General features: G+C 46.2%; 1 protein-coding gene across 1 annotated transcript; it reads right to left on the bottom strand.

Annotated features, from left to right (window-relative positions):
- Positions 1-3,599: 3,599 nt before the first annotated feature.
- LOC125507797 (Pentatricopeptide repeat (PPR) superfamily protein) lies at positions 3,600-9,948 on the bottom strand. The gene is made up of 4 exons (XM_048672301.2): positions 7,771-9,948; positions 5,098-5,133; positions 4,951-5,014; positions 3,600-3,978 (listed from the first exon to the last, which is right to left on the bottom strand). Exon 1 carries the CDS (start codon positions 9,634-9,636, stop codon positions 7,771-7,773), a length of 1,866 nt encoding a protein of 621 aa, XP_048528258.1. The 5' UTR covers positions 9,637-9,948; the 3' UTR covers positions 3,600-3,978; positions 4,951-5,014; positions 5,098-5,133.
- Between the last annotated feature and the right edge of the window lie 3,333 nt (positions 9,949-13,281).

Below are 13,281 nucleotides of genomic sequence, written 5' to 3'. Positions count from 1 at the left end.
GCTCCGAACGTCCGGTAAGGTGACGGTCGTCCGATGTATCGGGGTCAACTCCAGATCCGAGATTCGGGACGCAAATTTGGGTGGAATTTGGGGATTTTGGGGTCAAAATTGATGAGATTTCGTGGATGAAAGATGGAGAAACTTGGGGAGATGCTAGATCCACTCGAAACCAAGCAAATCCATGGATCAAAATCAACAAAACATCATCAAACCAACAAATCACAAAAAAAAATTGGGGCTATTTTTGGTGGGGATTTTCAAATTTAGGACGAAATCAAGCAAAAGAAGGCTAGAAAACGGTGGGGGAGGCTCCGAAATCGTGATCAACGTGGCTCATGATACCAAGATGATGTAGGGTAGGAACCCTAGGGGCCGATATTTCACGAAAGGAGCGGATCCCGTCCAAGAACACGAAGAACACGAGGGGAAAACGAGGGAAACACAAGAGGAAACACGAGAGAATCACTCAACCAACAAGAATAGATCACACATGCGCTAGATCGATGAACACAAAGGTGAGATACAAGATCCAAAGTCAACAACGGACGATACAAAGGTAGCCGGTCTTCTCCGTGAGGAGGTCTTGATGTTCTTCTCCAAAAGGAGGTCTTGAATCCAAAGGGATCTTCTCCGAAGAGGCCACGGTCTCTCACGAGGAGTAGAACCGATGTGGATGAGCGAAGCTCTATCTCTAAGTATGAGCTAAACCAACGCTAACCCTCAAATGGTGGAGGTGGAGGAGTATATATAGTCTAGGGCCACGAAGGGGTAAGTGAGGGCGAAGGGATACATGGGCTCGGCCCGATACACTGTGCACAAACAGGCGTCAGATGTCCGACGGGTACCGGACGTCCGGTGGCTCACGAGGCTCCGGTCGTCCGGTACTTGTCGGACGTCCGGCGTTTTGGCTCGGTTGACGTGGCGCCGGATTTCCGGAGACGGTCGGACGTCCGGTCGCTGGAGTGTGTCGAACGTCCGGGACTTGTCGGACGTCCGCTCGTTTGGCTCGGGTGCGGGATTGCCGGTCGTCCGGTCCGGGCCGGTCGTCCGGTGGGTCTCCAGGCGTCGGGCGTCCGGTTCCGACCGGTCGTCCAGTGGCTGGAGCTTCTTCCGTAGCTCTTCTTCTCGTTCCTCGTGCTTGGTGTCCTCGCCTTCTTGTCCATGGTCTTCCTCTTGGTTCCTGGTCATGCATAGCACACATGTTTGAGGTAGTAGCCATGTCTCACGTATGGAAAGTGATGGTTCGAAGAGGAGCGAGTTCACCTTATGTCCAATGGTGTATAGATGAGGTCTCGTCTTATGTTCTCTTAGGGCTTGGAGAGTAGTCTGAGTGTACATGGGGATGAACGTGGGATGCTCCACATCAGGGACACTTTGTCCCAGCACGCGCTACCCGTCGGACAAGTACGCTTGTGCTGCATCCACCTCAGCACCGTCTCCGCTACCCACCTCTGCTCGCGCAGCCCTTCGGGATCCGAACTGGCTAGCTGCGATGTGTGGGGAGTTTGACGCCCCGCAGCGCAACCGTACGTGGCAGCTTGTTCCGCGGCCTCCCCGTGCCAACGTCATCACTGGCAAGTGGGTCTTCCGCCACAAGACTCGCCCCGATGGTTCCCTTGAGCGCTACAAGGCGCGTTGGGTGGTGCGCGGCTTTCGCCAGCGTGCCGGCGTGGACTTCACCGACACCTTCGCCCCGGTTGTCAAACCGGGCATGATTCGTGCTGTTCTCCAGCTCGCTGTTTCTCGCGCCTGGCCGGTCCACCAGCTCGATGTGTCTAATGCTTTCTTGCATGGCCATCTCGACGAGCAGGTGTTATGTCAGCAGCCTACTGGTTTCGTCGACACCGACTATCCGGACCATGTGTGCTTGCTCTCCCTTTCTCTTTACGGGTTGAAGCAGGCGCCTCGGGCATGGTACCAGCGGATAGCGGCATTCCTTCAGTAGCAGGGGTTCCGGTCCACACGGTCCGATGCCTCCCTGTTTGTTTATCACCAGGGTCCCGCCACCGCATACCTCCTCCTATACGTCGACGACATCATCCTGACTGCTTCTTCGCCAGCGCTCATTCAGCAGATTACAGCTTGCCTCGGCACCGAGTTCGCCCTCAAGGACTTGGGAGCTCTTCACTACTTCCTCGGCATCGAGGTTGTGCGCCGGGCCACTGGCTTCTTCCTGCACCAGCAGAAGTATGCCTACGAGCTTCTAGAGAGAGCGGGCATGCTTAACTGCAAGCCTGCTCCTACGCCTGTCGACATGAAGGCTAAGGTGTCCGCCGTCGAGGGTTCTCCGGCGTCCGATGCTCCCTTCTATCGCTCCATCGTCGGTGCGCTTCAGTATCTCACACTGACGCGTCCGGACATTCAGTATGTTGTCCAGCAGGTGTGCCTTCATATGCATGCTCCTCGTGACACTCATTGGGCTCTGGTGAAACATATTCTTCGGTACATAAGTGGCACCACAGCTATGGGTCTCACCCTGACGGCATCACCTGACACCAGCCTTGTCGCCTACTCCGACGCCGACTAGGCTGGGTGTCCCGACACTCGCCGCTTCACTTCCGGCTACTGTGTCTACCTTGGGCCCTCTATGATTTCATGGTCGTCTGAACGACAACCCACGGTCTCACGATCGAGCGCCGAGGCTGAGTACAGGGCTGTGGCCAACGCCGTCGCGGAGTGCTCTTGGCTACGACAGGTACTTCAGGAGTTACTATGCGAGGTTACCAAGGCGACGCTTGTTTACTGTGACAACATCTCCGCGGTGTATCTCGTTGCTAACCCTGTCCATCACCGACGGACGAAAGATATTGAGCTCGACATTCACTTCATCAGGGAGCACGTCGCACTTGGTCATGTTCGAGTTCTCCATGTGCCCACCGATCAGCAGTTCGCCGATGTCATGACGAAGGGACTACCCACCTCGACGTTTGAGGGATTTCGGTCCAGTCTCTGCGTCACCGGCGACGCTTCGACTATGGGGGGGGGGGAGGGGGGTGTTGAATATGTGTACATGTACGTAGGTCTGGGTTCTGTATGTCACACCTGTAGTGTCTCTCTCCCCCTGTATGTACTTGTATCTTGGGAGACAAGACACCGGTCGCACCCCTTGTACCTATATATATGTGCCTAGTGCACGATCAATAATTATCGATGCACCAAATCATTTTCTACACACAAGTAGCATAGCAGCAGCAATAAAGCACCTTCTGGGCTGATTATTGCTTGTAAGTGGAGAGATTCTTCGCGCTGGACCAAGTGTATGATTCGGAGTTAAGTTACTACTCAGAGAGCCACGGAGTTGTCCATATTTAAGCCCAGATCTAAGATCTGAGCTTGCATAGGCTTCACAGGAAACCGGGCTTGTAACACTGATGTCCGATATAGGATAAAACTTCTCTCGTACATGTGGGATCCCATCCTCCACCTACTTCCTTTCTCGCAGCCTGTCATATACTCCCTCCGTCCAAAAAAACTTGTCATCGAAATGGACAAAAAAAGGTATATCTAGAACTAAAATACATCTAGATACATTCCTTTTTATTCATTTTGATGACAAGTATTTCCGGACGAAGGGAGTATTTCATTAGAGGTACATCATAAAAAAACACAGAAACATCCATACTTCCAGCCAGCGCCTTTCGCTTGAGATGTATTACGTTGATCAATACACAACACTGGTGTCTCATTAGATACGAATGATGTTACTGCAGTGTAGTACTTAAGTAGCATGCTTAAGCAACATAAAAAGCTGTTGAACCAGCACAATGCATGGCACGAACATCGCAACTGAAGCATGCTTTTGTATTGTTATTGCCTATAATGATTATGTTACACTGCATCTTCTTCTATCAGAATCTTTCTCACACGCACCAAATAAATTTCAGATGCAACAGATCATTCAAGAACACCAAGGTGTTGGACATAACAATAATGCGCAAGCCCCCTTGGTGAAGTCCCAACGCTGACATTACTTGGAACCTACACAGTTCAGCTATGTTATTAAGCTAATTAAGCCTGCTTTTTATTGTATTTACCCCTTTTCTTTGGTAAAAAAACCCTGATGGGAAACACATTAGGATGACAGAGATGAACCATAATTGGAATGTCATGGCATTGCAACAGGTGATATGTATTTGCAGGCAACTCAAAGCAAAAGGCAAACCAACCATGGTAGCTGTCGAGTGCATCAGATATGAGGAATTGCCTAAATAAATAGAGTTCCCATCCGTAAAGACAAGTATTGATTATTATTTTTTGCTTGGCTGTTCTAGTAGCAAAATCTAGTTTCTTCTATAAATGTGTGCCTGAACACACACTACGCTTTGTAGGCTATAATTTAGATATTTTGCAGCTCACAACTTGATGAGCACTAGAAGCAGATTGAACCTGTCCAGGTTCAGTAGCCAAAGTCCATTAGAACAAAATGACTTGTACTCTATAAATATGGCTGAATATGCTACTAAAAAGCTGCCCAGCTTTGCAGCATCAGAACCATCACTTTGTACTCAAGTTAGTGACCCATTTGTGCTGCCATAAGGTGTAGGCAAAGCTGCTTGGTGATGATGCACCAAAATCAGTATTAAGGTATAATGGGTTACTTGTGTTTGTGTAATGTGCTGCCATACCATAAGGAAAAGGCTGTCATTTCCAGGTTGTGGCCTGGACTCGAGATTAGGGCAAGATGAGCACAGTCAAAAGTCAAGAAAACGAGCCTCAAAACAAAGATTATATTATGCATCTGAAAGCATTCATGAGATTTATCAATTTGGGAATTTTTTACTTCTTTACATATTAAAAAAAAAGTTGATGTAAAATAAAAGAAATTAGAACAAGGAAAGGGCAGATATTCTTGTAGCATTCTTTCTTTTTTCTGCCACAGTATCATTCCTCATTACCGAACACCATCAGTCTATCCAAAACTAGATCAAACCCAGATTTAATTATCTTTACCTTTTCCTCTGCAGCATCCAGATTGGCCATTTCTGTAACTGCCATGTTTTTGCATCTGTAAGCCCTATTATCCATTTTAAAAAGAAGGGGGGGAGATTAGGACTCAGTTTGTTAAATGTAAAAAAGAATCACTTGAGCCGGACACACCTTTGCATGACTCTCCGTCTGACTTTCTAAGGCCGGCTTCAAGAAGTAGAAGACAAAATAAAATAATCAGCAAATAACTGTTCATTCACATAGCAAGTTATTGTGTGAAGCAATACAAAGACTAGTACAGGTTTATAGTGTCCATGGAATCTCCAGTAGGGAAAATCCATACTCATTGAGGATAGATGAAACATGTTGAAAGACCTCACGTGGGGCACATATATGACATACATGCTGTTGTATAAGGCAATATATCGCTAACATAGATCTTCTGTTTATACAATGTAGCAATTATATAACCAATTGCAAGCAGCGCGACGATTGAAAGAATTGTTTGGAGGAGAAAACTGAAATTATGCAATATGAGATAGAAGGCAATAGAACAGTGTGCAAAAAGGGTTATCACATTCAATTCAATACTTGGTTTTATAAACTGCACAATATACATATTCGGATTCATTAGATTGATGTATCATGTCTATCCTAAAGCAAAATCTGTTAGCTTCCACATGTTCTGTAGTCAGAATTTATGATCTAGGCGCTTCAAAGGTACGAGTCAAGAACTGCATCACACTTCTGTATATTTAACTGAACTTTACAGTCATTCAAATTCCAACTATTTCAAATCACTTTAATTGTTTTGTTTTGGTTTCCCAAAGTGAAAGGTGTCAATTTCTTTAGGCTATATGATCCAAATGAAGTTCAGACAAACTTAAAGAGGTTAGTCATGAATTGCATACACCTAGTGTTTGCTGAACTAAATTGAACTGTCCTCCGGGGCCACAGACAAGTTAAGGTAATGAGCTCTTCCAACTCCCTGTTTCTTGCAGGACCTGGAGTTTGTAGGCTAAATAAAGTACCATACTACCGTTAGCACAAATTTCAGTCTAACATGAATAAAGAAGGCTCATGTCAACACCATTAATATACCCCCAGCTCCAGCGCCTAGATTTTTTGGAGCTGGGAGTCATGCCAAACAGCTGCCACCATAAAAAATATGGAAGTGCTTGTTTTTGCCAATTTATCTGCCATGCATCCAGAAAATAAACAGAGAGAAATGACACAGGCGCATGTTCTGTATTCATGCACCATGCAATAGCATTAACCAAACACTTGATGTTGATATGGGCAATTTTACTTCTACAAACAATACAAGGCAGTGACAAAACCAGAATAAGTGAAGCCAAGAACAAACAGAATTGGCATTTCACACTGTACTCATGTCAGATATATTAATATGGAGATCCAGTGTTTCTGTCACAAATGTTTTCACTATTTACGCATGCATTAAGTATTCATTCTAAGATTTGCATTTCCATGACAAAAATACATACGGTACTGGAAAAGGAACTAACATTCTCCTTTTAGTTGTAGTGTGTGACTTCAATGCAGAAATCATCAATAATTGTATCCATCATGAAACTCATATAGCAATCTACTTCACAATGTAACAATATCAAGCAATGTCTTAGAAGATGAAGCACAAAAGGTGTTCTTAAAGTTTGTTTGTCTGTTCGATGATGAAGAAAATAGGAAAGAAGTGGCCAGACAGGGGATCTGATGTGGATGAGTATATGGATAACTAATAACAGGCTGGTTGTTACTAATACTTTTGACATATGACATTTCATTAGAATAACTATTGCAACGGCTTTACTCCATCAATTATTTGCTCTTGTTTCATTATCTCTGTCATCACCTTTCCCAAGTGTTCAGAAATAAGAAGGGTTTGTATCTGATTACATTATATGATAAGCTAAACATTAGAGCAAGAATCAGCTATTCAAGCAACAAACTGATGAAGTGGATGGAAACTTTCTGAATCTAAGTAACATCTTGGGGGTTTTAGATTCTTTCCATTAACAAGAACAGAATTTAGTGAGAAAAACATTAGAAAACATGTTAAATTGACATATAGCATCAACCAAGACAAAAGAAATATGCTTCTTGAAAAAATATTCACAAACTACGCATTCTCCGCACATATTACCAGGAAACTACACCTTTTTTTAGCATGAGCTGCAACAATAGGCCAACAGGTTAACCACTCTGAGGTCAGCAGAGCCACATGTGCATGCCATGTGGTTCATAGTTGTCCAGCTGGTAAAATGTGCAGCTTTATGATAACATTAGCACAATAAGTACAAATCTGGGATTAGGGTTCGAAAAGTAGTAGTTCAGTGATAATTTTGAGATAGATAATTGCTGCAAGAAAATTTCATTTGTTTAAGCAAGACAACTCTGAAAACATTGCAGCAAAAAAAAACAGAATTGGCGTAAAATCAAATGCAAGGTTCAACAATATATAACAGTTGCATCCTCCATATTACCCCAAAGAAAACCTCACATGTGCTACATAATTTAAATGTGTTGCAATCTTATTATTGCTTGAAACTTGGCTTTCCGGTAGAATACACCAACTCTGGAATTCAGATACTAAAACTCTTAACAGTAAATAAACAATATCAATTACCTAGCATCACTAGTGCAGGAAACAGAATAAAATAAATCAATATTTCTTTTCGTGTAATTGCTCAATCTCAAAAGCAATCACATCCCATGATAACCGATACAGAGTACGCGGAGAACTACTAGTAGCATAAATAGTTAAGCTAACTGCAAGAACTCTGTACAAATTAATCCCATGAAATTAACTCAGACAGTAGACTTTACCTATCTGAGTGAACCAGTATTCGAGCCAGAAAAAGAGATGGAGTCTGACTTCCATTGAAGATCACCACATGATGTCAGAACTTTTGAAAGCATAAAGTCATCAGCATCATGCCCTTGTTGCTGCATTAGGTACATATACTTAAAAGCCTCTTCACAGAGGCCATTCTGAGCAAATCCTGTAATAATCACTTTCCATGTTACTAAGTTGTGTTCTGGCATGGCGTTGAAGACTCGTCGAGCTTCGTCAACTTTTCCACACCTCATGTACATATCGATCAATGAGCTTCCCACAAACACATCTGAAAAGGCAGGAGTCTTGTTAACAACACCGTGAATCCTCCTTCCATCTTGCAGAGCCTCTAGTTTCGCACAGGCTTTCAAAGCGGAGGAATAAGTGTAGGTATTTGGAGTCACACCATCCCATAACATATCATCTAATGACTTAAGTGCTTCGGCACTATGACCAACGCTATTGTAGCCTGAAATCATAGCTGTCCACGAGACAGCATCACGGTCTGGCATTTCTTCCAGAATTCGTGCAGCATATGTATACTCTCCACATTTACAGTAGCACCAAACAAGCGTACTCCCAATTTGAAGATTCTCTTGAATGGAATTCTTTATTACCTGTGCATGCAGTTCCTTACCAAGACTGAGTGATCTTATGGAGCCACAGGCACTAAGAAGACCAACAATGGTAAGGTTGTTAACAGACACCCGTCGCGTCTTCATCTGTCGAAACAACATGATAGCCTTTTCAGCCTGGCTACTCTGCGCATAGCCCGAGATCAGAGAAGTCCATGTAATAGTGTTTCTTCTAGGCATCATATCAAACACTGCCTGAGCATCAGACACTTGCCTGTTTCTGGCATACATGGTAACAAGAGCACTGCCGACATGGATGTCATTTTTGAACAACTTCTTCACAAGAGCACCATGCAGCTGCTTCCCACATCTTAGAGCCTTCTCTTCTGCGCAAGCTTTGAGGATGCTGCACACGGTGAACTCATTAGGGTGAAATCCCTCAGAGATCATCGCCGGAAACATCTGAAGGGCCTTATCCCCATGCCCATGCTGCACATAAGCCGTGATCATTGTTGTCCACGAGATGACATCACGAGAGGTCATCTTATCGAACATCATTGAAGCACTGGCAACATCACCACACTGAGCATAGAAGTGTGCAACGGCACTATCCAGAATCACATTGCTCCACCCTCCTTTCACAACACAACAATGGACCTGCTGCCCTAGCTTAGCATTGGATTGCTCACCACAAGACTTCAGCAAGCAAACGAAACTCAAGCTGTTACCTCGCTCCCCGCTGGCCATCATGTCCAAGAACAGCCTGACGACCTCACTGTAGTTGCCCGACTTCAGATACCCATTCATCATAGCCGTCCACGACACAACGGTCCTGTCAGGCATTTCATCAAACACCTTCCTCGCGTCTGAAATCTCACGGAACCTCACATATGAAGTGATCAAATTATTAGCCAGAAAAATCCCCGGACCATCTGGCGACCGCACAGCAACCCCGTGCACTCGCCGAACATCGGCCACGGTGCCGCAAGAACGCAACCAGGAAGCAAGCGTCTCCGCGTCCGGGGAGCCTGGCGAGTGCCCCTCCGCCTCAGGGTCTTGCTCCGGAGGGCCGTAGCCACCATCTGGATGCGCTTGAGCACGCAAAGGTTGGTCCCTGGCCCGCGCCCGGAAAGATTGCGCCCTGAAATATTGATGCTCGGCCTTGCTGCTCTTGTGCCGGCCGGAGCTGCGTACTTTCCGCGGGGAGCTGCTCTGCTGCTGGAATGGTGGGAGCGGATAAGTTTGGATTCCTGGGGGCGAGAGAGAGCAACAGAACAGCATCTGGTTTCCTCCCTCCCAGCTCCGGCGCGCGGGTCGAATCAGAGAGCCGGAAGAGGAGCGAGGGGAAGACAACACCAGGCACGGACGGAGTGGTGTACCTGGTGGTCCCCCGCCCGCTCTAGGGGGCGGCGAGCAAGCGGCGCAGCACCGGCGGCGGAGGGTGGGGGAGTGAAGTAGCTGGAGGTGACGATGGGGAGACTGGGGTTGCCTGCCGGAGGCGATGATGGTGTTGCTTGGCGTCGCTCCGGCGAGTGTGGGTGTGGATGGGTTTTTGTTTTCTTTTTCCTTTCTTCCGTGGATTTTGTCCAGCGAGTGGACCAGGGTTTACAAGAGTTAATATTTTTCCCAAGAGCTGGGCTAAAGAGTCTGATGTTAGATTTTCGGAAATCTTATCTAGCTGACATCAAATATTAAGATTTTTTGAGTGAACGCCTTTTTAACCGTTGGATTGAAAACATGGATGTTAAAGCATCTCAGTGTAACGTCAGAAGGACCAGCCCATTCGCGGGAACCTGACCACACAGGACGCGTACACGCCCTATGCAATCAACATCGGGTGCCCTCCTCCCCCTTCGCATCCCATTTCCGAGCACATAGAGTGGGTGAGTGAGTGAGTGAGAGGGAGGGAGACCTCGCGCCGGTGTTCTCAACGGGGACCACTGCATAATCCGTCAGATTCCACACTGGCTAGGCACTCATCATCGATGCATCTCAAACTCTATGAGGTCGCAACGACGGAGCCTGTCGACGGTGACCGCCGCGGATGGCGAGCGATGATGGTGGGAGCTGAGGACGACAGCGAGCCTTCTCGAGGCCGGGACAAAGGAGGCTAATCTACTACTGAGGAAGGTCATCTCCGACATGGCGCGCCTCCCCGAGAGATGCGTCTCACTGAGCGCTGGATGCTGGTGCTCGCTAGTTGCTTGCGGCCGGCCTTTACGGAGGAGGAGGCCTGGAGCAAGGTGGTGACGGGGATGAGGGCGAGGGTACCAGGGAGGCCCCCGTTTAATTTGTTGCGACGCTATCGAGGTGAGAGGAAGGCTGATGATCGCACCGACGCCATTGGAACTCATGAGGGTTGACCCCACATCTTCTTTTCCTTGCACCTGTGCCGTTCTCTCTAAGTTTTCTGCTGTTCGATTTTTTCCATTCTTCGTGTAGTGATACGGGGGTAGGGTTGTGTGGTTTTTAGAGGGGAATTGCCATGATTGCATATAAAATGCATGGGACTACGAAAAAATTGACGTGTAGAATTAAAAGAAATTGCCATGGGCAATTCAATGTCAAAACTGCCACGGTCTGAGTTTTAGCTTGTGCTGTTTTTATGTAGCTGCCACACTCTTTTTAGTTTTCAACCATAAAATTTTCACATGTTCATTTTTATACATGTCCAAAGTTCTTTTTGTTTGATTTATGGCAATTTGTGTTCAGTTTTGCCTGACTAGTGCTCTAGCTAGTGCTTTGCCGAGCATGTTCATTTTGCCCCGGCGGTGTTTTGCTACTGGTCTTTGTATGCTCTAGCTGGTGATTCCAGTGCTACCAAACAATGGCAATGATCCATAGCAAGATTATTATGCTTTTGTTCTACAATACATGGCATTTTTTGTGCAAGGTGGCATGGCAAATCTTTGAAATCTCATATGGCTAATTCAACACATTCTAATTTTGTTTAACCAAACATGTTTTTTTAGAGCAATTTGTATTGATCACATGGCATTTTTGTGTTAGGTACTGTATATGGCAAGTTTACATGTGCAAACAATGTCCACATGGCTAATTCCTAGAGTTGGCCATGGCAAATAATGTTTTAACATGACAATTTCTCTAGAATTTTCCTTAATGTCCGCACGCGAAATATGTTTTTACCCTGGCAAATTCATATAGTTGTCATGACATATAATGTTTTTAACAGGGCAAATTGTTGCTTATTCTAACAAACTTGTTCTAGTGTTGTCATGTGTAAATTTTCATTATAGGTAGCCTGTCATTTTCACTGTTTTGACCATGGCATTTTAACTTGTTAGAATATGTCATTTTTATTAACCTGCCATGGTAGTTTTATTTTAAAAGGATGCCAGTTTTCATTATTAATAATAGGATGGCAGTTGTATTAATAATAAGATCACAATTTTGTTGGGGAACGCAGTATTTCAAAAAAATTTCTATGATCACGCAAGATCTATCTAGGAGATGCATAGCAATGAGAGGGGAGAGTGTGTCTACGTATCCTCATAGACCGAAAACGGAAGCGTTAAGTAACGCAGTTGATGTAGTCGAATGTCTTCGCGATCCAACCAAACAAGTACCGAACGCACGTCACCTCCGCGATCTGCACACGTTCAGCTCGGTGACATCCCTCGAACTTCTAGATCCAGCTGAGGTCGAGGGAGAGTTCCATCAGCACGACGGCGTGTTGACGGTGATGATGAAGTTACCGACACAGGGCTTCGCCTAAGCACTACGACAATATGACCGAGATGAAAATATGTAACACCCCGGCAATCATGCTACAGTAATTCAAACCTAATGATGCCATGCCACCATGATTGCCAAGTTTAATTGCCCTTGGATAAAAAAACTCAAACTTAAATTCATAATCAAATTGCAAGTCAAATCATTAATTCTTTAATAAGTAAAATAAAAATGTTCATATTATTTTATAAATTTCCCTGATCAATTGTCATGTTGAAACCAACTTCATTTGGCTCACAAATAAATTCGTAGTAAATTAACAAACTGACCAACAGTAAATTAAATGGCCTTTTCAAAATGAACAAACGTTTAAACCTTTCCAATTAAAATGGAACCTTGTTTGTAACACCCAAAATGTTGTATTTGAATCATAGGTGTAGTATCTTGTAGAACTAATATCATTTAGTGCCTAAAAATGGAAAACTGAGACAAAAGGTTTGACAGAATTAGAAAATGAGAAAGTGTTGCTGTGCACTTTGGCCCATATGAATAGTGCAGCCCAAGCCCACCACCGGCCTCTCCCCTACCTCTGTACTGTACAGAGGGGAGGCAGCATGGCCGTGGCGGCCATCCGCCGGTCATGACCATTTGCGTGGCGGCCATCCGATCCCTCCCGGCGTCCTACTTGACCCCGAGAACTCCCCTTGGACAAACCCTAGGCCGCACTTGCACTCGCTCTCCTCTCGCTCGATCTCCTCCTCTGTTCGACGACGAGCGCTTCCATCGCCGTCACCATCCCGCGGCCACTAGCCAGCCCGCATCGTCCCGCCATGTCCACTAGCTCCGCCTCGCTCCTCTACTTCGACTACACCGAATGGCTCGAGCTGGGCGCCTCTGCATCGCTGGGATCGAGCGCTCCTTCCTCTTCGGTCGCCGGCGCGCCACCGCCCAACTACTCTGCTCCGACCACCCCGACCTTCCCCGAGCACGCCTACGGCTCCGCTGTGAGCTCCTCTCCTTCTCCCCTTACTCCCCTGCTCATTTCCGCACTCGTAGCCGCCGACCACGTCATGGCCATACTCGTCGCCGTAGACGTGCTCGCCGCCGTGACCACCGTAGCCCGAGCTAGCGTCCGAGCTCGTAGTCGAGCTCCTGGAGCTCGTAGGAGCCTAACGCCGCTCCCCGCGTCGCTTGACGTGCCCCCACATCGCCGTAACCACCAACGCCCGAACT

This window comes from Triticum urartu, chromosome 5A, assembly GCF_056163025.1.
Source record: "Triticum urartu cultivar PI428250 chromosome 5A, HENAU_Tu73, whole genome shotgun sequence".
NCBI classification, from domain to species: Eukaryota; Viridiplantae; Streptophyta; class Magnoliopsida; order Poales; family Poaceae; genus Triticum; species Triticum urartu.
The sequence above is the reverse complement of the archived record's forward strand: the minus strand, read 5'-3'. Positions and strand labels throughout refer to the sequence as shown.

Bases quoted from the DNA above. Each gene is read 5' to 3' on its own strand.
- LOC125507797 (XM_048672301.2), bottom strand. From the start codon at position 9,636: ATGCTGTTCTGTTGCTCTCTCTCGCCCCCAGGAATCCAAACTTATCCG.